At 40.6% G+C, this 26,746-nt stretch overlaps 1 protein-coding gene across 1 annotated transcript; it reads left to right on the top strand.

Annotated features, from left to right (window-relative positions):
- The first annotated feature begins 5,584 nt into the window (after nt 1–5,584).
- Nucleotides 5,585–26,746, top strand: LOC149028191 (PHD finger protein ALFIN-LIKE 2-like). The gene is made up of 5 exons (XM_089169093.1): nt 5,585–5,917; nt 6,016–6,048; nt 6,267–6,489; nt 26,001–26,121; nt 26,202–26,746. Exons 1-5 carry the CDS (start codon nt 5,818–5,820, stop codon nt 26,451–26,453), a joined length of 729 nt encoding a protein of 242 aa, XP_089025219.1. The 5' UTR covers nt 5,585–5,817; the 3' UTR covers nt 26,454–26,746.

Genomic DNA, 26,746 nt, shown 5'->3' with positions numbered 1-26,746 from the left:
AATTTAGCACCGATACAGGTCTTGATTATCTGACTTATTTTTTTCACTAGTATTAGCAAATCTTGAATCAATTTCTTTAACACATCAAGATTTTAAACAAAACTAGTAGAAACATCCATTTTTTTTTTTTGTACAAAGGGGCTTTATTAAGCCGAGGGAGAAACATCCATTTTAAATTCATATAATTTCTCTTTCAAATAAATTATATTCCCTAAATTCCTTTTTTGGTAAAACCTTGATGGCAGTGTCATTAGCTTCACTAAGTTCTTTGGTAACCCCATCTATCACATTCCAAAGCACAAACCCGATGGCATTTTCTATCCCTCCTTCCTTAGAGCAGGTTCAACACTCTCAAAGAAAGCCTCAATATCATCAATAGCCCTAAGCAATCTCTGTTGGGACATTAGAGCCCTAATCTTGAGTTTCAAGATGTTGAAATCACTAGTTACATCAGATTTTCGATATCAACCCTTGAGCTACCCATAGAAATAGATAAATCACACTACTTAGGGTTTGGACTCATTGGAGAAGACTCACTAGAACCCTAGCACCTTCAATATGCTCCAAAGATCCTTTTAAGGTTGAAGAACCAAGAGCAAAGAACCTGTCACACCCCACCCAACAATATTGAATCCGCCCTGATAACCCGTGGATGTGATCCACAATCATAGGATTAGGTTGCACTATGCCACTATCAATAATAAATAAAGCGCACAATCTCACAATCAAGAGCAAGAAATAAACAATTCATCAATCAATAATAATAATAATGTTCTGAAATCCCAAAATGAATACTAATGAGTTTTTGAATAAGAGTATATGAGCATAAGCAAAGAAAATAGTTTTATTTTTGTTTACAACTATCTTTAAGCGTCTTATGAGTTTTCTCTTCAAACTGTTCCATAAAAGGTGTTATAAGACCCTCTTTCATCCCTTTATCCCAATGATGAACAACCAAAGCTCTATCCTTATTAATGGGTGCTATAAGAGCACTCCCGACATCCACATGAAGCTTCATGCTCATCATAATCAGTTCCCACTAGCATCTCTAGTATATTTTCAGTGGAGTTCTCCCTTGGATATGGGGTTTCTTCTGCACCTACATAACCATCTGAGAAAAAACAAAGAAATCCACAAGGATGAGTTATACAAAACCCAAGACAACAATTCACATGTATACTACAATCGCATGAATATAAGAAAATGAATAATGCAATGATATGCTAAGTATGAAGCAAATGATCTAACCATGCTAATCTTTATCTAGGCAGACATGCATTAAGATATACACCAACCCTCCTTTGGGTAGGTCTCGTTATTTTGATCCCTCAAGGATTGGCTACCTTTGTTAGGATCCCCGATAAGGGGTATAGTCCACATCATTACTTTGGTTGGGGTTTAGGTCCACACTCTCTCACCACAACCATTGGTTTGAGTACTGGCATGTGTCAAAAATTCTAAACCCAATGCAAGGTCATGTAGTAACACACTACATGTGGTCCAAACACCTTTCCTCATGCATAATGACCTTTTAGTCCAATATCCTTCTCCACCTACAAATGTTATTCCTCATAGACTAGCTATCTTTGTTTGATTAACATTTTGGAACCCTATGGTCATCCTCATATGCTAGGGAGATGTCTCTTAAATCTCCACACAACATCCAAACCATCTTTTTGGACACCCATGAGCCCAACCCTCAACATATGCAACCATACCATTGCATGATAACAGTGGGCCCATGTCTCTTCATGGACTGGTTACCTCTTTTGGACACCCACATGACCCAGTCACTCAACTTCAATTCCCTTTTCAAAAGAGTAGTAACATATAATGGGCAATCTAACCATGCATATAGATTTCATTAATATGTATAACAAAAACTAAAGAATGTAAAAGAAGCATCAGAGACAATGGTCTAGACTAGTCCCTGATGTTCAAAGCTAGGGATACCACTTCAGGAATTCCTGAAGTCAAAACCCCACAACCATATCACATCGTATATTTAAGTTAAGAACAATGATTATTATTCATGATTCACATAAAGTAAATGATCATCCACAAACAATAAATACAACATACCAACATATTATAGACATGCTTCAAATATTAATGAAGTCAGCATATTAAACAATCCAACATAAATGACCTAGTTTCTTCATAATCAAGCACTCCAGTAGATCCCAATAGGTCCTATAGTTATGTTCATGTAATTACATTTAGGCTCAGGAAGCAAAAGAAGCAAAACAAACATTGAAACAAATAATTGAAACATGACAGTTGCTTAGGTCGGTTGCTTTAATCGAGCGCTTGTAGCAACCTCACTAGTGACCTCCTGTAGCAACCGCCTGGTGCACAAACAAGTTCGAAAATCCAACCTCTGATCTCCATGCTAAAAAGACTTATGATCCTAGGCTTAGATTACGTCATGGGATCACTACAAAAATAACCCCAACCTCGAAAACATGGAAAACTATATCCAAAACTTATAAATCATCATTGAAGGCATCCACCATTAAAATAGACATAAGATCTATTCTCTTGGTGTGATTTGATCAGGATCAACGGTAAATAGATATTTCCCAAATCAAATCCTCTTCCAACAAAGGTTCTTGTAAGAAAAACACTCCACAATTAGAAGAAAAATAAAGGAATGAGAGAATAGTTAGTTTACTTACTCCTAGGATTCAAAAGTCAATGAAGTTCCGCAAGAAAGGGTCTTCTCTTCACCAACAAGTGCTCTCTGTCCATGCAGCAGGTCCACATCTGCCCATTGCATTTAAATAATACAAAAATAGGGTGGTGAGGGCTAAAGAGGTAAATATAAACGTATAGCCCAATCAATCACCTGGGGTGACATTTGTTTGGCCAATTGACCGCCCTAAGTGAGTTCCCCCTAGTACTTTACTATACTTGGGTGCTTTGCCTTCTTGGTTGATTCCAAACACTGGTATAGATCTATAGACCAATTTGGAGGCTCATACCTGACTCAATGGCATTTCCCAACTCTATCTTTCTTGAATTGGAAATCCATTTGCCCAACCCATCCAGATTATGACTGGATCTTCTTCTGATTCCCAATATGGCAGGTGTATCATCATCTCCATCTAGGTCCATGGGTTCTAGGGCTAAATCATGGGCTTCAATTCAGATGGCCCACAACTTCATCCTATTGGATGCCTAGATTTTCAGACATGCAATTCGAGTTTCGGGTTAGGATCATGGGGGTTACCACACAACCTTTGAATTTCATTTTTGAAAGGAGAACCGAAATCCCCAAAGAAATTACAAAAGTAAGTACAAAACTTTACAAACCCTAGACCGGGAGCTAATCACCACAATGAGCCAAGATCTTCCCCAAATAACCACCGTTGAAGGCCACAGGGAAGAAAAGAGACTGGAAGACCTCAAGATTAAGCATACAAACCCCACTCAACCATGGCTCTAATGCCATTGTTGGACTAGACAAACTCGTAGCCTAAAAAATGGGAATCAAAGAGAAGGAAAAACCAAGAAAATAAGAAGACCATACAATGATTGATATTGGAGTTCGGCTTAATCAAGCCTATGTCTCTGGAGCTCAGCTCAATACCAAACCCAAATGCATTATAAAGGTCTAAAAAATTTGCAACAAAAGAATAACCAATTTGTGTACAAGCATAACCTCTTCACTGAGATTCAATATCCCATCAAAACCCCTCAAGATTGCACCCTGAATCACGAGAAAAAACCCTATGCACAGAAACAAAGAAGAGAGGAGAGACCTATTGCCACAAAAAAGAGAAACCCTAACATTTCCAACAGACAACCCAAAAGAATGAATATATGCTCTAGTTTAGCCTATTCAATACAATGGTGCTAGTTCAAATCAGATGAACCAAGAGTACAACCTCATGCCAAATCGGGCCAGCATATAATGAAGGAGATTTGACTAATTAGCCTTCACATTAATTACATTGGGGTGGACCAAGTTTGGTCGGGGTGCAATCCCTATCTACATGGACACATGTCAAAAAGCCAATCATGTGGGCTGGAAAGTTTTCCCTCCATGTGAGTAGAGGGTCTGAACTTGATTTGATCCAATCTACTAAGGTGAGGAAAAAGTTAAACACAGTCTACCCCAAAAATAGAAAAAACCAAGGTTGTTTAGATCTTCTTCTAGATGGGTTCTCCTAATGGGTTATAGGATTCAATCACGTGTGATAGTCTAATCCAACGATTAGGATAAATCCAGTAAATATCTTTAAATTAAAATATTACATGTGGACTAGGACAACATTAGAAAGAGGGCCGTGAAAGTGGCATGGGCGTCATTAGTTTGGTCCAAGAAAAATCATCCACGATTCTCCTTTCTAACCTGGATGGCTTGTCTTGGCCGTCTCTCAACCAAGGCTCAATTGAAAAGTTGGGGTGTCGAAACTGAATCCTCTGTGTACTTTGCAATAATGGGGATGAAGATATGGATCATTTATTTTTTTCTTGCACTTTTTCAACAAGAATATGGCATCGAGTTTTGTGGCTTAATGGTTTCTCAAATGGGCCTCTGAACTCCTAGAATGTTGAGCTTGAATGGGCATGCTCTCATATGACAGGGTCTTCACCAAGAGCAAACATTTGTTGCTTTGCTGTAACAGCAACAATTTATAGAATATGGGAAGAGCACAACAATCGTATCTTCAAGGGAACCACTTTTGGAGCACAAGCAGTTTATGAGAAGATTTGAGCCGACACATGGTCTCGTTTTGTGCACCTGCCCCTTCGGGTCATAGACACGAAGGGGGACAGAACTTCTTTGCTCGATGGCACCTTCCAGTCACCTTCCACATACCTAAGGCCATGTGTCATAGATGGCCAAGGCCAGCACTGAACTAGATTGCTATTAATTGTGATGGATCTTGTAGATAAAATATTGGTGGATATGGATCCATAGGTTGGAATCAACATGGCATGTTTCTTTTTGCATTGGCAGTGGGATTCTTGAGGATAATATTACTCGCTTGGAACTATTTGCTATCAAGCGTGAGTTGGAGACTGCAATAAACATAGGCTTTGACAGAATTGAAATTCAATTAGATTCAATGGTGGCAATCCAATCAATACAAGAACATTTCTCTACATCTTGGAGGGTCATCAACTTGATCATGGAGATTAGAGAGCTTAAGAGGAATTTTAATCTTTATAATTTTGTCCATCATGTTTGAGAAATTAATACATGTACTGATTTCCTAGTTAGATATTTAAATTCTTTTTAGGAAATACTCTTTTCTGTAGATGCTATCCTGTTGATGTTGTCTTCCATTGTTAAGGACGATATCAAAGGTAAGAAGTTCTACAAATTGTAATTTTTTTCTCTTCTTCAATAAAACGCTCCATTTTCTCCCAAAAAAAAAAAAAAAAAAAAAAAAAAACTACACGTGGCTGAGCAATACGATTGAGAGAAGCGGGGGGAGCCAAATAGACAAAAGCGTCTCTGGGGGTTTAGTCGTTTAGACTTTAGAATTTAGACAACCTCCCGGAAAATACCGGATATGTCCCTCCGGTGTCAAAGGAATGTTGATTCATAAATGCATTTTCTACCGAAAAATAAATAGAAAAATGAAAAAAGAAATCGATAAAAACGTAGAAAAGCCGTAGCCTTCAGTTTGGTAATTCGCTCTTACAATGGACCTCTGCCTGCGAAACTTGACAAACTATACCTTCTTGTATTTCTTACTGTCCCTGCAATTTTTCTGACGCAGAGAAGGCGTTTGATCTCCTTGGCAATCGATCTGCTTCCTTAACGTTAACTATCAAACATATCCACCACACGCCCTGGGCATGGAAATGGCTGCCATAACATCAAATCCACGTACAGTAGAAGAGATCTTCAAGGACTATAGTGCTCGACGGGCCGGGATTGTTCGAGCTTTGACCTACGGTATTCGTTTCTACATTTTTGTTTTTTGGTTTTGACTTGATTTTCTTATAGAAATTCATCCTTTTTGATCTGCATGATCACTGTTTTTTTCCCCTCAGATGTCGACGATTTCTACGCACTCTGCGATCCAGGTTCAATCAAATTTTTTTAATTCTTTATCCATTCACTATTTTTGTTTGCACTTGTAAATTCATGGTGATTTACGATTTTTCCGTGTGAAAATTAGGGTTCTGTGTCCTGCTATTGCTTGTATTGTTGCAATATTTGCTTTGTTCTTTCCTCAGTAGATTACTTGATGAAACCACCTTAGTATTGTTCTTTTATTTTTTTATGCCGTAAATATGATCAGAAAAGGAAAATTTGTGCTTGTACGGACACCCAAATGAGAGCTGGGAAGTCACACTTCCCGCTGAGGAAGTTCCGCCTGAGCTGCCCGAGCCAGCTTTAGGGATCAATTTCGCAAGAGATGGGATGAACCGCAAAGACTGGCTGTCGTTAGTTGCTGTGCACAGTGATTCTTGGTTGCTCTCTGTGGCGTTCTATTTTGGGGCTCGTCTGAATCGCAATGAGAGGTATTGAGATCTTTGTGCTGTTATGTTATCACTGTGGTGGATTGTTAGTGATGTCTATGTTGGTCGAGATTTGTTCCATGATTTTAGTAAGTATGAGGTGTTTTCTGAAAGCATCAACTCTTTCTTTTGGTGGTATAATTTGTTTTATTGTTCTGATACATATCACTCAGGGTGGTTGGTCAAGTTTATTTGTGGACTAACCTAATAACATGGTAGTGGTAGAGATATTTTTCATCTTTGGTGACTCCGAACTGGTAGCTTTTATGCTGGTATTTTTAAATGTAAAGCCTCCTGAGCCTAAAGAACTATAGCTGGAATGAATATGTATGATATTGTACATCTATCAATTTGGTTTTTACTACTACTATTGGGTCCACAGAAAGAACTCTAACATCATGTGTGATATCTTCTTACAATGATGTTACTCCTGCACCAACGAGCCAGCAGTCTTGTGGTATTATTTTTTAATGAACTCAAACCCTTAGATCAATGTCAAATTCGCATTTTCAAACTAATTACATCTGAAAGACCTTATCTCTAAATTGTTGTGACGCTACTATGTAATTTCTCCCCAATCCTGCGATTTAGCTCTTTTCATCTTTATGGTTGTGTTTATTTCTTTGACCTGTAAAATATTTGTTCAATCTGATATCAACTTGCAGTTCAGTTAACCCTTAAAAGTCTTGACTGATGAGTGATGATTCTATCAGATCTGCTATTGTTGGCAAACTCAGTAATACAGATCACTAGGTTTTGTTCCAAACCCCACCCCCCCCAAAGAAAAAAAAAACCACCAGATTAAAAATTATTATAGAAGTTTATTAGGTTCTACTTTCTTTGAGTGCCCCTCATGATTCTGTGGGTATGTGACACCCTATTTCCTTATGGCTGATTTTAAACATATTGGCAATTGGTTACTGTTTTTTCTCTTCATGCACTTTATTGAAGCTCTGGGTGACTCACTTTGACTGGTACAGGCTGAGTAGGAAAGTTTGGGGGGGGGGGGCAGAAAAAAGGCAATTTTAAGAGCATTTTTAAAAAAAATTGTTATATGTAAAAGTGGAAAAAAGGTTGAAGGAATAATTGATTGTTACCTCAGGGGAATTCCAACAACCGTTTGTGTGTCGAATCCTATCTACCCTTTTAAGCACATATGAGGTCAGGAAGTTTAAAAGATTAACTAGTGGTTTCATACTTGGGCTGACCTACCAACTTGGTTATGTTTGCTGATTCTGCTGAATTGTATCACAATTCCTTTACTGACCCTCAGTTTTACTTTTGGCCTAAATATTTGTATCTCTTTCCCATTAGTTAATAAAGTTCAATAGTTCATGGCAGAAGCATGTAAGTATTTTGGTTTTTTTTTCGTGGCCTAATTTACATGTCTTTTGATAGGACCATGACTGCTCTGGAAGCAACGTAATATGTCTCTGGTATCTCCAGCAGTGATTATCTCCTCTCCAAAGCAATCACTCAGTCCCTATTGAAGCAACTAATGGGAAATGAAGAAAATTAACAAAGCATAGAAAGATATAAATGTATGTTTGTTAATCAGCAAACACCATTAGAAGATTGAAGCAACCACCCCAATGAAATCCCCCAGTTCGCTCACCTCAAAGTCTTCCTCTCCCTGCAAGCAGGCTTGCCCTAGATAGTATCCCCCCCCCCCCCCCCCAACAAAAAAAAAATCCCTATCTTTCTCCTAGTATACCCATAACAAAATCTAGCTAACTACTTTCCACATAGGCCATTCCTTCTTCCAAAAATCCAGCATGAATGTGGCTGCCCCCCCAAAACTGTCCCTGCTTCCTTTAGCTTATTCCCCCCCCCTTAAAAAAAAAAAAGTCCATCTATGTTTAACCCTCTGTGTCCTCCTATGTGTTGCGGTGCACAACCTAGATATCGGTGTTGATAGGACACTTTGCCCTTTCAGTTTCACCTTGTCCTCTAGGGGAACCCAAACTCTCATCTAGCATAACTGCCTCCTTGTCCCTCCGGTCCTTGGCCTCTTTGTCATCGGATCGCCTTCCTCTTCCCTATGTAATTGCAAAACCTTGAGTTGCTTGTAGGGACATTGGTTGGCCTTGGCATTGGGTGCGTTGCAACAATAACATAAACTCTTATGCATTATTGCCTTTATTTCCTCTTGTGGTAGCCATTGTGAACATATTTCTTTTGGTGCTGGTCATCATTGCTTAAAAAGGTGCAACAAAGGTTAATGGGTTGGTCATGCTGGGGTTTGAGTTGGGCGCACCAACTGAATTGTGTCCCATTCCAACGACATTTTCTATTGTTGCTGGGCCTTGGCCCCCTAAGAATAACTGCATTAATGCTTATGAAATGTAGGTCCGCTGTTTGGGCTATTGGATTATACTAAAGAGCCGTGGATTGACTTGGGCTAGACATTGTGACATTCCGTGTTTTAGTGGACTGGGCTAGGTCCATGATTTGGGCCAAACCAACTAGCTTGAAGACTTGGATTTTAGCTATTGTCTTTTCTAGTATCCTAACATGAATGGCTCCTTCACCAAACCTAATCTAGTTCTTTGGCTACAATTGCTAGTGCTTCAAATTGAGCTTATATTTTGTTGTTGAACTCCATTCTGGAGGCTAATTAGTGCTTTTTGGGGTGACCTCATAGTGGCCAGTCAAATGGACATTGATTTTCCTCCTTCAGCTATACCCATGATGTGATAGGGTTCTGTAACTCCCTAAATTGTAACCACCCTAGTATAGGGCCTTCGAAGTAGATGGTGGCCGCCCTCATCTTCTCCTCGACACTAAGTCCTTGCAATAAAAAGTACCTCTCTGCTTTCGTCGCCCACCCAATGGGGTCTTCTTTAGAGAAAATAGGCATTTGTAGTTATCATGGGAAGAAATCACGTTGTCCCTTTACCTCTCCTTCTCTGGTTTTCTCCTCATGGTGTTTGGTTTGTAGATTGTCCTCTATCTGGGTCTCTGGTGAACTGTTGGCTTTCTCCACTATGACGTTAGGTGATGTGGAATTGAACTTATACTAGAAAGAAAAAGCCCAATGGGACATGCCCATAAGGTCTTAAGGATATGACCAAGTCACTCATGGCTTTCATGGGCTAGGATTGTTTTAGTGGGTTAAAGTTAGCTCACATGTTTTGATCTTAGGAGGGGGGGGGGGGGGGGGGGGGGGGGGGGGGGGGGGGGGGGGGGGGGGGGGGGGGGGGGGGGGGGGGGGGGGGGGGGGGGGGGGGGGGGGGGGGGGGGGGGGGGGGGAAGGGGGGGGGGGGGGGGGTTTTTGGGGGGGGGGGGGGGGGGGGGGGGGGGGGGGGTGGGGCCTATGGCTAGACTTAAGCCCAAGTTTAGTTCTTCAGAAAATCAATGAAAGGGGTTGTACTTTGAAATAAAGAACTCATTGTTAAATGAGTTTTCCTTTCTCAAGAGTTAGGTAGGGGTTGAACTATTATTAGGTGGGTGTTAGCTAGTGGTTGGATGGTGTATTTAGTATTATGTGTTTGAGAATGACTATATAAAAGCAGGGGGCAGAGCCAAGATTCAACATGGGGGATGTGAATATTGAGAGTTCGGATCACCTCATTGGGAAGCACTGATGCTTTTTCATTTCACATTGTGTGGGGCCTATGTGGGACCCATTGTGGTCCCACTTCTGAATTATTCTATCATATTTGACGTGGGCCCCACATTTAAAATATAGGTGAATTATGAGGACTATTAATTAAATTATTAAAAATATATTGAAATAAAGCATGACTGCTAAAATTGTACTAGTAGATTTGTTAAAGTTTAAAAACTTCAAAAAATATGGCCCCTGAGGAGCTCTGACCATGTATAAAAGTCTAATGTAAGAGGGTGGAATTCACTCATCATTTGAAATCAAAGTTGTTTTGTTAGCTCTTCTTTCCTATGGAGAAACTTTATATTTGATCAAGGTAGTTGGTGTTCATTCCAATCGATCCACCTTGCGGTGTGAAGCGGGGTTGTTACTTCCTTGTTATCATTGTTTTGTTCCCTCACTTTCTTCGCCTATTGACAAGTGTAGTTTAGTGACCATTTTCCACTTTGGTTACTATTCAGATCTGCCATATACTTGATATCAGATCTTAGGGTACCTTTCTCATTCCTAATGGTGATATGCACTTAAGCCTAACTCTCAAATCTGGGTCCTAGTTGTGCCCTTACTTTGAAGAGCTATTCCGTCCCTGTTGTTAATTTCATGGTGATGTAGCTCTAGCTTTCAGTCTTGTTTCACATCTGAATTCTGTTTCATTCTTCATCTTTCAAATCTGAAATTTATTCCCTGCGAAAAGATCCTGTTTGGCTATTGTGTTGATCATTCAAATACAGTGATACATCATCAGGTGCTTGTGACTCTACCTCCATTGATTTCCCTCTCATTAGGTACACCCTCAATTTGTTTCTCCTCTTCCTTCTCCATATGTTGAGCTAGAAATCCCAGCTTAGAGTCAAGGTTCAACATCTACCCCTTAAGCTTACTCACCACTGACTTGAGCTATCAAACCTTGGATTCTATCTGGCTTCTAACCATTCCCTGGATCAGCGTGCTTTGATACCACGCTTATAGGACCCTGATTGCTCCAGTAGCAGCTTAATACGTCTGTGTTCTCTCCTGTAGTGATTCTCTCCTCACTGAGGCAATTATTCAATCCTTGCTGAAGCCACTAATGGCATAAAAACAGATGAATATTTCTTCATTAATCGGCAAACTTCATAAAAAGATTGAAGCAACCACCCTAGCAAACTCCCGTAGTTCACATATACCCAAATAAATCATAACCAACCACTTTCCATGTAGGCCATTTCCTCTATAAAATCCCAGCATGAATGTGGCTGCCCCCTCCTTTGAAACCTTGCAAACTGACCCTGCTTCCTTCAGCTCACTTTCCCCCCATATGTCCAGCCGTGTTTGATTCCCTGTGTCCCTCGTATATGCTGCATTGTACTCCTGGATATCAGTGTCTTATTATCTTATTTTCTGATAACTAGTTAACCTCAAATAGTTCATCAAGTGCAGTAAAACGTTGGGCTTGATTTTGGGCTACTCAGTGTCTTCTTATTTAGGATGTGTCTGATGAATAAATATTACTTTTCTTAGTGCATGGATGGGATACATGTATTAAACTATTAATAGGGGGAAGATTCAAGTACAAAGTAGATTAAGTTTTTACATGAATTCTGATATATGAGAAGGTATGAGTTTAATGAAGTTGGAACTTCTATGTGGTAAGAGGTTCAATACCTGTAATAACTTGTGTTTCGGTTTTTGACTCTCAAGCTTAGTTTCTAGGCTTCTAGTAGTTGGTGCCTTTCTGTTATAAAAAGTAACTGGTTACTTGAAAGCTAGCTTTTGGTGACTCATATTTTTATTTTATTTTAATTTCTTTGCCTTTACCCTTTAGTACCTGTATCTAATGTTGAAGTGAGGCACCTTTGTCGGATATTTGTATTCCACCTTTTATCTTTATCTTTAGAGTTTTTCACATGGCACCCACTATTATAGGGGTGAAACTAGTGACCACCCACTATTATGCTCTAAATTACATGGCACCCACTGTCAAAATTACAAGTTACCCACAAGTAAGATTCTGTCAAGTGATGGGTAAAATGACCTAAATGCCCTTACCCCCATTTAACTCATTTACATTTTGAAATGCAAATTACCCAAATGCCCGTTGGGCAGTAAAATGACATTATTGCCCCCAATTTGACTCACTAAATGACCTAAATCCCTTAACCCCATTTAGCTCATTCAATTTTTGAAACAGAAATGATTGAAAAGCCCTTTGGGCGATGAAATTACAATAGTGCCCCAACCTTACTCAACATCTCCCTATCCACCAACTAACCCATCTTGTATGTTTCAGTCTTTGAACAATCGAACCTATTCCGCCCTTTGCAACCATCTTCTCCGACCACCTCAAGTATTGCTGCAACTCTTCGTCTCTTGTTCAAGTTGTCTTCTCTGGCCACTGTTGTCACCACTGCAATTCTCGCACTCTCCATTAACGACTTGCACAAAGGTTGATAATTTTACCTAACCAGTTACCCTATCAAGCTCTTTGATTAATTACACTATGTTCTTTGCATGTTATCGAAGTCTAACAAACAAATGCAAAACCATTTTTGGGAGACCGAACTCAAGGAATAACATAAGAGAAAAATATACATATCTGGAATTCTAAAATTGAAGAATAATTCATGAATCAAGATCCGACACCCTAAAATATAATAGAAGTATGGTAGATTTGAGATTTATGGATTAGACAGAAGTGATAGACAGGAATAAACCATGTTAGATTTTCAGTAAATTACTCATTTATCAGAATTCGGAGCTCTAGAAATGAGATAAGAATATAGCCATGATCAATAAACCCTAATAGAGAATTAAGGTGAATGTAAAATTCAAATGGAGAACAAGAAGAGAGACAAATAAGTAGACAAACTCATTGGCCTGCCACATAAACTGAAGCAATTATTGCAAACATTGAGAACGGTGGAGCCGAAAGCCAAGATCACACAACCAGGCCAGATAACCGGTTACTTGATCCACGACGCTACATCTTCTAATTCAGCTTGAACAATGAACACCAGGGGAATTTACAGATCTTCAGGTTGTGTGCAATCAGCTTGTGTAAGTTGTTAATGGAGAGTGCGTGAGTTGCAGTGGTGACAACAGTGGGGCGAGAAGATGACTTGCAAAAGAGATAGAGAGTTGCAGTGGTACTTGAGGTGGTCGGAGAAGATGGTTGCAAAGGGCATAGTAGGTTAGGGGGGAAGAGAGAGAGTACATGATGGGTTGGTTGGTGGAGAGAGATGTTGAGTAAGTTTGGGGCAATATTGTAATTTCATTGCCCCAAAGGGTATTTTGGGAGTTTGTGTTTCAAATTTGAATGAGTTAAATGGAGTTAAGGGCATTTAGGTCATTTAATGAGTCAAATTGGGGGCAATAATGTCATTTTACTGCCCAAAGGGCATTTGGGCAATTTTCATTTCGAATTTCAAATGAGTTAAATGGGGGTAAGGGCATTTAGGTCATTTTATCCATCACTCAACATAAATCTCAACTGTGGGTAACTTGTAATTTTGACAGTGAGCCATGTAATTTAATACCAAATTAGAATCATGGAGAGTAGCTTTTGAATCAAAAGGCTTTAAACTTAGTAGATCGAAGATAGAATATCTAGTTTGTAACTTTAGTCTTGATCGGGCAGATGATGAGGTTGTGATACTTGACGATAAAGAGATTCCTCAGAGTGATTGTTTTAGGTACCTAGGTTCAATCATAAGTAAAAGAGGTGATTTAGAGGATTAGGTTTCCTAAACAATTAAATAGGGTGGATGAAGTGGATAGGTGTGTCCGGGGTCTTATGTGATCGGTGTATTCCATTAAAGTCTAAAGGAAAATTTTATAGGACCGTTGTTCGATCAGCTATGATGTACGGTGCAGAGTGTTGGGCTGTTAAAATGAATCATATAGATAAATCAGTGTAGCAGAAATGAGGATGCTAAGATAGATGAATGGCAAAGCTAGGATGGATAAGATAAGAAATGATTATATTAGAGTTGGTTTGAGAGTTGCTCCCATAAGTGATAAGCTTTGAGAAAGTTGTTTGAGGTGGCACGGCCACGTTCAACGAAGACCTATAAATGCCCCTGTACGGAGAAGTGATATAATCCATATTGAAGGAACTAGAAGAGCTAGGGGTAGACCTAAGATAACCTTAGAAGAAGTGGTGAGAAAAGATATGTATAGCTTAGGCCTTGTATCTAGCATGGCCTCGAACAGAACTGATTGGAGAGCAAGAGTCCATGTAGCCGACCCCATTTAGTTGGGACAAGGCTTACTGTTGTTGTTGTTCTTGTTGTTGTAGTGGGTGGTCACTAGTTTCACCCCAATAATAGTGGGTGTCATGTAAAGAACTCTTATTTTCACAAGTTTTCCGTTGTGAAGTTAGATTTCCCTCTGCATTATCCTATGTCTGCTGACCCTCTGGATCTCTTTCATCTCTTATAAGGTCTTGAGGATTCTCTTGGTACCAAGTTCATCCCTGTCAAAATGGTAGCCTCACAAGAACCTTTATCTTGTTAAAGCCTGCATCTGCTATTATTCATCACCCTCCTTTGCTAAAGTTCACAACTCTAATGTGTATTTCAAATCAGGTTGAAAGATGAGTATGGACAGAGGAGCTCTCTAAGCTACCTTGTTGATCAAGTCAGCTCAGCTTTTGTCTTCCTAGATAATGGCTTAAAGGGGTCCTCCCCCTGCACCCCCCCCCCTTCTTTCTTTCCTGGAGCAAATAACAATTTGTTATCATAAATGACACAAAATAAATTACTTAACTGTTGTCAGGATGAAGGTCAACTCCCTTGGTAAAAAGCATGCAATGTATATCACTTAAATAAAACCTTGTGAAGTAAATCTATTTTCTGAGACAATTTTGGGCATGCAAATCCCTTGTTTGGCTGTTATCTAATGTGCACGGTGACATTGGCACATGTACATGGGTCATCCTCTCTACTTCTCACCCAGCACATGGGAATCCCCCTCCAGCATGATATCTGCAAGTTCCTCCTACTTTGATCTTCAAAAGAAACTGAAGTAATAGGGTCATGAACCATTTGTGATTTTGTTCTGCCTTTGGTTGCATAAACTTTGTTACTTCTGAGCTTGTTTGGGATGATCTTGGTAGCAGATTCACATTGATCAAGGATTTTAAGCTGGTGGTCTTCCAGCTTGTTGGAATCATATGTTACTTACATAGTTATTGAGCCTTTTTGGAGTGTCATCTGAATTATCAGTTGATTGAAGGAGCCAGACTTGGAGTGATTTGATCCATTAGAATTGCTTTTGAACAGAACATTCTGCAAATTGTTATATAGTTGTGAGTAACAATGAGTATTTCTGTTCATGTTCAATCAATCGAATCAATATATTGGTTCCATCACTAGGACACCTTAGAGCATGGTTTGTATTATATGCAAGTATTATATGCAATCTTGCAAATAGGTATTAGTATGGTTTTCCCTATGAACTATGAGTATTTGTGTTCAATTTCGATCAATCAATCTGTATACTGGCTTTACGATTTTTACCCCTAGAGCAAGGTCTATGTTACATGCAATCCTGCAAGTTGGTAAATCTATATCCATGTTGTGTGATGAAGTTCACTAAAATGTAGACAGAATGACAGATTAGTTGTCAGCACAACAGAGGACAGAATTACAGAGGTTTGAATATTAGAAGAAAAAAGGGCAGAAATTAGGTTGACATTGTAGGAAATGAAGTTGGACATTGTAGAAGAATTGAAGCACTCGACATCCAGCTCTGGGATGTGGCTGGAAATCAAGTTGGACATTGTAGGAATCCTGGTGAATATATGCTCCACAAAATTGGTATTGATCCAATAGTTTGATCTTGGAAACTAAATAGGAATTAATAACTATGAAAACAGTTTTCAGAGTCAAAGATAAGAAAATGTTGCAACCTGTCCTGTCTTTAGATACTGAAATTTCAGGTTGCATGTTTTGGTGGGTTTTAGGTGTTTTTGGGTCTGTTTTCTTGTATACAGCCTAATTTTATTCCAATAAACACAATGGCAACATGATTTTGTTGTAACACCTAACGCAATCTAGTTTTCTTAATTCATACATGCGCAGCTCTATGTAGACGAAACTGGATCATGTATTTTCACAAATCTAGACATGGATATACAAGAAAATGCTTAAAACTTTCATTAAAATGCAAGAACAAATATTGAGAAGTAGTCAATTTTCAATCTGCAATTAGAATTCCTTGAAATTCTTGAAATTTCACTTAAATTTGCAAAATTTTCTCCCAGATACCGGAATTCCAGAAATTCAGTCTGTTGACTCAATTTCATTTCGGACCATGTTTCATCCTAGTAAGTTCGTGACTACGAAGTTTTGTACATTGCTAATGATAGAGGTCGTCTTAATTTATAAAGTGAGCAACAACTCAACTCAATGGTTAAATAGTAAATGTTGCTGTTGCATTTGTCAAGGACAGGTGTTTTAAGTGAGGGGGAGAATTGACACAGTACAAGATATATAAGATAGTCCCACAAGAAGAAGAAAAAGAAGGGGGGGGGGGGGGGAGGGTCAGCTTGATGGGGGTGGGGTTAGTTACTAGTTATTTCCCATTAGTTCTATGTTTATCTTGCCCTTTTTTTTAAAATTAAATTTGCAATTATGTTTTTAATCAGCAATAAGGTTTGAGTTCATAGTAATGTCTGAAATTTTGCCTCATGTCGCGGTTTCGGTGGTCAGCATGTCAGCAAAATTTCGCCAACATTTTGCAGGGATTTGGGTAAAATTTGGGGGGGGGGGTATTTAGGTAATTTTGGGTCAAAATTCAGTGTCTGGCCTAAGTTACTTACTAGTAAATTATTATGATTGTGTATTGCTAACTAGTAGGAGTAGATTAGGAATTTATCGTGATAAAATGAATAATTGGTGATATATCGCCCATTTTTTGACAATATGTTGCAGCTATCGTTTTGGTCCCCCTTTTCATTTCGCCACCAGCGATACGGTGAAATATCTGTCAAAATTTTGTACCATGGTTCATAATCAGATTAGGATCTGATGTTCTAGTCATATTGGGATGGGTTAGTAGGAGCGAATAGCTCCAGGTTATTTTTCATAATAAATTTCCTTCAAAGTTGTGCTGTTCAGTCTTGGGTGTGAAGCTGTGGACTGTGGGATCCTGATCCAATTGGTGGGATGCCATTGTTTTCGTTATTCACTTTCTCATCTATCAATGTTAATATTTTAATTCTTAATGCTCTGTAAACTGTTCTAGTGGGTTTCACCTGAAAATGATGACCTGTGGTTCCCCTGTTTTCACCTTCCTTGCAGCTGGACTGAGTTCTCACCTGAAACTGGGTTACTCACCCAATCAGGAGGTAGACTTGGGGGCATTAAAGGCTCCTTGGTACTGAAAATTTTTCTTGTTCCTATCCCGTGTTATATTTTAAACTCTGAATCTAACTTTTAGATCTGAGTTAGAGTTAATTGAATTAGGTTGCCAGGAAGGCAAGTCAACTTAATTGTTCGGGGTGTTCGCTGATTTGTTTACTTCAAAATCTCCTAGTCTCTAATTTCCCTTTTTTGGACTTGTGATTTCTTCCCCTTATTTCCAATCTGTGCATTTGATAATCACTATCCTCTGAAGAGCACCTATTTATTATTTGAGTTTAGTTGAGCTTGTCTACTTCCAAGCACGATGCTCCCAATGTGCAGCCATGCATTGAGTGTGGCATATCGGCATAGATGCCAATCCAATCGATGGCTGCTTAGCTCAATTTTTGAGCATTGAATATGAACTTTAAATTTGACTATTTTGAGCTTGGCTGCTGAACATTGGATTGGCAACTCCGCTGATGTGAGGCACTCACAGCACATTGGGGCACAACCTCTAATAGTAGATGATGAGGTGGGTCCAACGAGTCTTAGCTTTATTGAGAAGGTTGTTAGACATCTAGGAAGGGAACTCAGGTTGAATATTAGGGGTTTTTGACCCGCATTTATTTATTCTGAAATCTCCTAATTTCTAGATTCTGAATTTGAATTTTGTTATTTCTTTAGTTATTTTTAGTCTGAGCATTGACTTATGAGTTATGAGTATCTTTTCAATAGCACCTATTCTCTTATTTGTGAGTGATCAATAAACTCCCAACTTCATTTGAGAAGGTTGGTTTTTTGAGTTGGGTCTGCTGGGGATCTTTTTTTTTTTTGGATGAATGAATAATAAAAATTAAAAAAAGGGGGCCAAAGAGAAATACAAAGGGAAAATGGGGGGGGGGGGGGAGGCAGCAGCCAGTCAAGAGGTCGACTAGAGGGAGGAGTTAAGACTCTGGGAACTAACAATCAACCTATTACTTGGGGAGTCAAAAACAGGGGGTGATGGTGGTGGGAAGGAACTAAGTCTATTAAAAAATTCAAAATAGATGGCATTCTAAATCAAGACTCGGGATCGGGATTTAGAAGTCCATCTTCTCATGTTGCGCTCCCACCATAAATGATGAACAGTGGTAGCAAAGATGAGCTTATCCACTTGGTTGCAAATCGTGGAGCCAGAGAGTGTTCTTAGGATCCAATTCCAATCTCGAGCAAAACCAAAAGAACGTCTCTATCTAGGCCAAATAAAAGCAAGGGCTAAGCTTTAGATGGAGCGGGAGAAGGGATAGGAGAAGAAAAGGTGATCAAGGTCCTCAATACCGTTCCAACAGAGGATGCAGTTGGGGTTGGTGGGGATGTGGCGATTGATGATCAAAGATTGTGTTGGTAGGGCCAAGTTAAGGGTTCTCCAAAGGGTGAGGGAGTGGCGGGGGATGTGGCCTTTAAACCAAACTAAAGGGGTCCAAGGTACAGGAGAAAAAAGGGGCCTAAGGAGGTTCCAAGCAGAGGCGGTTGTGAAGGGATCCAAATGGTGGTGTCGGTAGCAAAGGAAGACAGAGGGGAGGGAGTTCCAAATTTGTGTGAGACTAGGGTGGGGAGGTGGGGACCAAGAGCCATTAGTGATGAATGAGGAGAGAGGGATGTCTTTGGGGATTCGGGAATTATAAACAGCCTGGGGACCAAAAAGAGAGAACAAAATACCCAACGGATGCTAGGGTTTAAGCCAGAAGGAAGTGGAGGATCCGGAGGAGATTTGAACGGAGATTGCAGAAAGGGTGCGTGGTCGAAGAGTAATAAGCTTTTTCCAGATCTAGGAAGAGTAATAAGCTTTTTCCAGATCTAGGGAAGGGACATTCCAGATTGAGTCCGTTTTGAGGAGATATGAGTAGAACCAGGAGACCCAAATGGATTCATGTTTTGAGGCAAATTTTCAAATGAGTTTGAGGAGGCAGGCTAAATTAACATCACAAATCCGACGGATACCGAGACCTCCTTCAGATTTAGGCCGGAAAGTGGCAGCCCAACTGATAGGATGGAGGAAACAAGAGGATTCTTAGCCTTTCCAGAGAAAAACAAAAAAGAGGGATTCCATGGTATGGATGGTAGATTTGGGGAGAGGGAAGATACCACACCAATAGAGACAGGAAGAGTGGAGAACATAACGGACGAGAACTAGGATGAGAACCACTCTGCCAGCAAATGAGAGAAGTTTGCTTTTCCAGAGTTGGAGCTTTTTCCGGATATTATCAAGCATAGAGGAACGGTGGTGATGAGTGAGCCTACTAGGGATGAGGGGAAGGCCCAGGTAGGTCACATGAAAGGAACCAAGATTGTAACCAGAGAGCTGCAGAAGGGAGGAACAAGCAGTGTTAGAGATATTCGAGAGGAAGATTGTGGATTTCTCAAGGTTGACTTTAAGACTGGACAGGGGTTCGAAGAAAGAGAGAGTGGAGAGAATAGTAGAGAGAGAGGTGTGTTGTCAGCTTTGGAGAAGATCATGAGATCATTAGTGAAAGCAAGATGGGTGAGTTTGAGGGATTTACAGTTAGGAATGGGGGAAATGAGAAGTTGATCAGTTTTGGATTGGAGGAGACAAGACAAGACTTCCAAAGCAGGGTGAAGGCATAGGGAGAGAGCGGACACCCTTGACGGATTCCTTCTCGGGAAGGGAAAAAGCCAGCAGGGGAGCCATTTGTAATAATGGAGAAATGAGGAGAAGAGATACATATTTCAATCCAGTGGACAAAGGAAGGTGGAAACCCATAGCAGAGAGAACCTCACTAATAGAGTCCCAACAGATGGATCAAAAGCTTTATGGAGTCAACCTTTAGGAGTGCGGCCGAGGAATTGGAGGAGTTATCGAAACCTCTGACAATTTCTGTATAGAGAAGAATGTTGTCAAAGATACTACGGCCTAAGATGAAGGCTGACTGGTTAGGACTCACAAGAGAGGGCAAGACAAGCTTAATTCGGTTGGCAAGGGTTTTGGAGATGAATTTATAGAGGAGATTGCAGAGGGAGATGGGGCGAAAGTTAGAAAGAGAAGAGGCACTGGGCTTTTTAGGGATAAAACAGAGAAAAATTTGGTTGATAGAAGAAAGTTGGGAAGGGTTGAGGAAGAAACTACGAATAGCATGAACAAGGTCATTCTCAATGAAATCCCAAGTAGCAAGGAAGAATCTCATACTAAACAGGGCTTTGGCCTGATTAGATTTATGGGAACAGATGGTAGAGATGATTTCCTCCGGGGAAGGAATGGATTGTAGAGGAACTAGGAAGTAAGGGTCTACAAACTTATTTAAAGTGGAGGGGGGGGGGATAGGGGGCCTAGAGGGAAGAGAGAGGAAGGAGAGAGGAGCCTAGTGAAGAAGGAGGTGACTTCGGTCTTGATACTAGGAGGGTCATAAATCCAAGTCCCACTACTAGTAAGAAGACAAGGGAAGGAGTTGAAACTGAGTCGAGCTTTAAGGGATCGATGGAAGTAGGCAGTGTTTGCATCCCCAAGCTCGAGCCATTTAATTTGCAATTTCTAGTGAAGGAAGCTTGCTTCCTGGGAGGCAAGGTTGCGGGAAAGAGATTTTTTTCCTCTGCCAGGGACGGACTAAGGGGTCATCTTGGAGGAGGGTTTGGACCCTAAAGAGGTCTGCTCGGCAAGAGGTAACTCGGGAGGAGATGTTGCCAAAAGTAGAGGAATTCCAGGAACAAAGGGCATTCTTGGTATTCCGAAGCTTTTGTGTGAAAGCAACGAGAGGGAGGGAATGGTAGTGAACTTGTTGTGACTAGGCAGCTTGGACATTGGGGAGGAATGAGAAGTTTGAAGTCCACATGTCAAAGAATTTGAAAGGCTTGGGACCAAAAGAAGGGAGATCTAAAAGGTGGAGGTGACGGGGTGAGTGGTCAAGAGAGGGGAGGGGGAGAAGTGGGCTTGGGAGGCAGGGAAGTGGGAGATCCAAGTGTCATTTGCAAGGGAGTGATTGAGTTTGGAAGCTAGACGGGCCTCTCCACTTTTACGGTTTTGCCAAGTGAGGCGATGGCCAAACCAATGAAGGTCAAGGAGACTCACATCCTTGGTCCAAGAGTTGAAGGCTTTAACAGCCGCAGGGTTTGGCAAGCAGCCCCCAACTCGCTCATGGGAATAGCGGATAATGTTAAAGTCTCTTCCAAAACTTCTGGGCTTCCCAAGCCTAGATGGGGAGAGGGAGTGAAGGTCAGCCGAGAGAGAGGCATGATCTAAGGATCGATTGAAGCCATATACGATGGTAAGGAAGGAGGAGGGGGTCGAGGGTAAGAGAGATGGAAATGCATGAGTTTGGGAGGAAGAGAAAAGGAGGGTAGGTTGGAAGATAGACGAGTTCCAAAGAATCCAAATGCAACCATTGGGAGAGAGAGAAGTATTAGAGAGAAAAGACCAGGAAGGAGTAATAGAGAGGGCAATCCAATGGACATTGTCACTATGGACGTAGGTTTCAAGGAGAGCACAAAAAGAGGCTTTGTAGTCCCGGAGAAGGAGTTTGACTTCTGCTTGTTTAGCAAGGGAGTTAAGACCCTTGACATTCCAAATGAGGATATCAATCATTAAAACTGGTATTGGGGTGAGCAGCAAGAGGGCTACTTTGGGGGGGGGGGGCATTAAAGACCAACTTAAGATTAAGTAAAGAATCTTCAATAGAAAGGCGGGGGGGGGGGGAGTCTCACACAAAGAAGAACACAACGGGAATGAGGTCTCAAATATGTTAGAGTCAATGGTGGACCCGGTGCAAGGGGAGGGGGCACCGGAAAGGGTAAAAGGTTCCGGGTGAGGGGTGACGGGGCAGGGATCCAGGGTGGGGGTGAAGGGAGGTGTTTAGTCGTATTTATAAACCCATCCCGAAAACCCCTACCCCCTCCCCTCAACACCCACCCTAGCTGCTGGTGGAATTGATAAGACATTCAACTAGCCAAAAAGAAAGAAAAATGGAGAAGAGGAGGTGGGAGGGATATGAGTTTCTATCATCACCAAGCTAAGATTAGATGCATCACTAACCATCTACTTTTTGCTAGTTAGGAACATCCAACTGAGTCACCACAGCAGCCATTCTCACAGGGCAAGTCAGTCTGTAGTTGTCCACATGTGGCAGCAACATGCCAACATGGGCCCATGGAATCAGTCAAAAGATCCTTGGAAGCTTGTTGGTCAGCTATTCATGGGCTCTTTACGGGCTTATGTTGTATTTGTAACTTAGTTGCTTTCTGTGGGCATGGTTACACTTCATTTCCCTTAGCTCTGCATCAGCTCTACTTTCCTGTAATCTTTCATCTGCAATGAACTGATAAAGGCCAGTATTGCTTGTCAAGGTTAAGCCCTTAAAGTAATCAAACACGTGTCCAAGTAGCATAAGTTCTTTAGCATCCATGCCACTTAAATAAACCTAGTAGCTACGATCATTTCATGTCACTTGTGTTGTGATAATCCAACACCTCTCCGATTTTACCTGCAACTGGAGGTGTCAGATGTGGCAACCTCAAGATATGCTCCTTGTCTCCTTTTGGACAGTGGCCATAAAAAATCCAGTCGACTGCATTGAACATACTTCTAATGAATATCCCAACGGGAAGCTTTAAAACACTGGCATTTTGCCCTATTGACTTAAGAACTTTGTGATGGTCCATTCATTCGCTTGGGATGAAACTTAATGTTTGCACCAAGAAGAGCTTTTCTGAAGCAATACACACCCACACCATCACCATATACCCAGGTTTGAATTCTCCATAACTTAGATAATGGTTAGCTGTAGCTTTCTGGCACCATTATTAATAACTGGTGGTTGCCTTGTATCAGCATGGACTTCGGTGACTTGTGGTGGCTATATGGTCTGACACAATGCTGTAAGTTATTTTGGATAGAAAAATTTATATTTGAGTCACTTATTCCTGGACTGAAGTTACGTGGTCCCTCCCTAATGTGCCCCTAAATAACGTTTGGGCACAACCGTTAAGTTGAAGTTAAGGACTATTTGTACAATTCAAGTTTTGGATTTAATGGGACAAAATTACCCCTTGAACCATGTAATGACCAAAATAACCCCTAGGACCAAAATTCCCCCAAGGTGTTTAGGAAATGCAATTTGACTACAATACCCTTACCTATCCCAACCCTTCATGTAGCTGGGTGAAGGGATTCCCCCTTCACTATCTTCTTCCTTCACCTTGCTAGAAATCACCCACCACTGGCCCTTGCTGGAAACCACCCTGCTGGCCGCCCGCCCCACCTTCCCCTTGCCAGAGATCACCCACCACTGTCCTGTTTCTCCCTAAACCCAGAAATCCTTGCCCAATTTACTGTCACCTCTTCCAGTTTCATTTCATCCCCTTCCAAGTCTGAAATGGAAAGAGACTTTTCACTTGCTTATACTCACCACCTACCGTCTTCAGAGTTGATGGGAGCTCTAGGAAACAAATATTAAAAATAGAAAAAGATAAAAGTAAATTTTGGGCAAGATAGGAAGAACTTCCCAGATAGGTGAAGTGGGGAATGTTGAGAGAACATGGAGGAAGGAGAATAAAAGTAGAGGATAAGGTTGTATGAGAAATACCAATCTTCGTGGACACTCTCTTAGCCCTTTTTTAAGTATATGATTCAGTGATGTGATGTAATTTGTCTTCATTTTTTCATTATTTTCATTATCTGAGGAGATAACCTGTATCTCATATAGAGATTGTGTTGTGTTTGGGCTGTCAGAGGAATGTCAGGAGGTGGTGGTGCTTGCAGCATAGATGGTTCAGGAGGGATCTAATTATTTTCATTATCTGAGGAGATAATCTGTATCTCATATGGAGATTGTGCTGTGTTTGGGCTTGGTTGGGTTGTCGGAGGAATGTGAGGTGGTGGTGGTTGCAGCATAGATTGGTTTCAGAGGGATCTAACGGTTGAAGACAACCCTGCTCTTGCTGCTGGTGTGAGGGCAGCAGCTGTTATGGCAATCTTCATATGGGTACTGGAGGAAGAGGGCTGTTACTACCCTGGCCAGGTCTCAAGATGGTGGCTGAAGTACAGCTTGGCTCACCTTGATGCCTTTCGAGGAATCTGGGTACTTCTCTTATCACTAGAAGGTCAAATGACTTTTACCTTCCAGAAGGGGGACAGTGGTGGGTGATGTCTGGCAGGGGCCAGTGGTGGGTGATTTCCGGCAGAGTGAAAGAAGAAGAGGGGTGAAGTGGGAATCCCTTCTTCACCCACCTGCATGAAGGGGATGAGTAAGGTATTTTAGTGAAACAAGGATATGTTAGGAATTTATCTCTTCTAATTTTACATGAGGGTGTTTTGGTCATTTAATGAGTGAAGTTAACTAGGCTTAACGATTATGATTTCCCTTGTGACCCGATTTGTACACACTAGGAGGGAACAAAAGTTTTAATCCAGAATAAGTGACTCAAATGTAAAATATTCTTTTGTATATGCCTCAAAATATTAGTGTGTGTGCATCCTGAGCTTGTCTACATTTACCAGTGCTGATATTTGACAGCCTCTGTAAACACCTTGTTGCAGCTTTCTTGACACTCTGCTTGCAAAGTGTACGTGCATGAACAGATTGACTTGATCTTCATCTGTGTGGGAAGATTTTTTGTTTGATAGATAACGTCTTAGGATTTCACCTGAAGTTATTAATATTTTTAACTAGTTTTCTGATCCAGACTTCATAGAATCATAGTTTTTAGTTTACTAGTTAGTAATATTTATTACTTCAAATGAAAGCTTAGGATGTTATCTATTGAAAAAAAAAGAATCTTCCCATACACATCAAGACCAAGTCAATCTGTTCATGCACATACACATGCAAAGAGTTGCACGGAAAGTAAAATAGAGCTCCTTGAAAGTAAAAACTTTTGAAGGAACCTGACAAGATAAAATATAGAAAGGGGCAAAAAGAATGCTACCTGGTCAAACGGTTCCTGTTCCAGACTCCTTTGCCCGAGATACCACCCTACCCCATGAAATGAAAAATTGCATCTTTGTTGGTTGCATGCTGGTGTATGATCTACATGACTAGATAACAATCTTATGACCTTCAGAGGAAAAAATTGATTAGCACAATTTTGATATGAGGTGATTGATTTCTCAAAATTAGATGGAAGTGTAAATGGATAGCTTTGTATCATTGGATCTGTGGGAGATTGGAGTTGCTGGCATGTTACTTCAGCTTTCCACTCTGTTGGAAAGTCCTTGTTTGGATTTGTCTTAAGAATTATGCAATTCTGTCTAATCTTGAAGAATGAGAAGAAGAATTTTATTCTGCCTGCAATCAACCGGAATCTTTTAACCTTTCAGATAACATTGAACTGATCATGTTGGTGACTTGTTCAGAATTTGATCATATTGTTTGCATATACGTAGTTGCTGCTCTTTTCTTCTCCATCACATATACTGTACATGTCACTTAATGATGGTTATAATTAAACTTCACCTCACTCTTGAATCCTGCCATCTATGGAAGGCAAAGTGTGCTTTTGTGTGTATTTCTCATGCTATTCATTCCCCCCCTCCCCCAGGTCTTCTGGTTTATCCACTTTTTGCTATTCTGATACATTGTGGCATTTGACAGGAAGCGGTTGTTTAGTATGATCAATGATCTTCCCACTGTCTTTGAAGTTGTGGCTGAAAGAAAACCAATGAAAGACAAGCCTAGTGCAGATAGTGGAAGCAAATCACGACTAGGCACAAAAGTGAGACTAGATAATTAAACCTATGTTTCTTTTTTCTGTTCCTCAATGTCTTACATGTGGACCATTTCTCCTCTTGGCAGAGATCAAGTGATGGACAAGTGAAAAGCAGTTCAAAACTAGCTGATGATAGCTATGGGGAGGATGAAGATGAACACAGCGAAACCCTTTGTGGGAGTTGTGGTGGGAACTACAATGCTGATGAGTTCTGGATTGGCTGCGATATCTGTGAACGGTGGTTCCATGGAAAATGTGTCAAGATAACACCTGCCAAGGCTGAGAATATAAAACAGTACAAGTGTCCGTCGTGCAGCTTGAAGAGAGGCAGACAGTAGCCACAAAAGCTGATCAAGGTTTAACATTATTTTGGTGGCTGACATTGTAGCATCAGTGGTAGTAATAGTAGCATTGTGTCTGACGATTACATATTCATGGTTTCGTGATAATCTCTATTTCAACCTACTCTTTAAACGGATGTGAAAGGTTCCTTCCTGCCCCAGAGGTCGTTGCCCTTTCATATTTGTTTTTGTTGTTGTTTTATGTATGTTAGATATTTGTTATGTATACACATGCACGTACATGATTTTGTATCGTTTTCATGTTTATGTGCAAGGTAGATGTTGTGTTC

Source organism: Hakea prostrata, chromosome 1 (assembly GCF_041222555.1).
Source record: "Hakea prostrata isolate BN-2017 chromosome 1, UWA_Hpros_2, whole genome shotgun sequence".
NCBI classification, from domain to species: Eukaryota; Viridiplantae; Streptophyta; class Magnoliopsida; order Proteales; family Proteaceae; genus Hakea; species Hakea prostrata.
Note: the sequence above shows the minus strand (reverse complement) of the source record. Positions and strands in the feature narration are given on the sequence as shown.

Excerpts from the sequence above, each read along its gene's own strand:
- LOC149028191 (XM_089169093.1), top strand. The coding sequence starts at position 5,818 with ATGGAAATGGCTGCCATAACATCAAATCCACGTACAGTAGAAGAGATC. Across the intron at positions 6,049-6,266 it reads CTACGCACTCTGCGATCCAG|AAAAGGAAAATTTGTGCTTG; the intron begins GTTCAATCAAAT and ends AAATATGATCAG. Across the intron at positions 6,490-26,000 it reads CGTCTGAATCGCAATGAGAG|GAAGCGGTTGTTTAGTATGA; the intron begins GTATTGAGATCT and ends GGCATTTGACAG.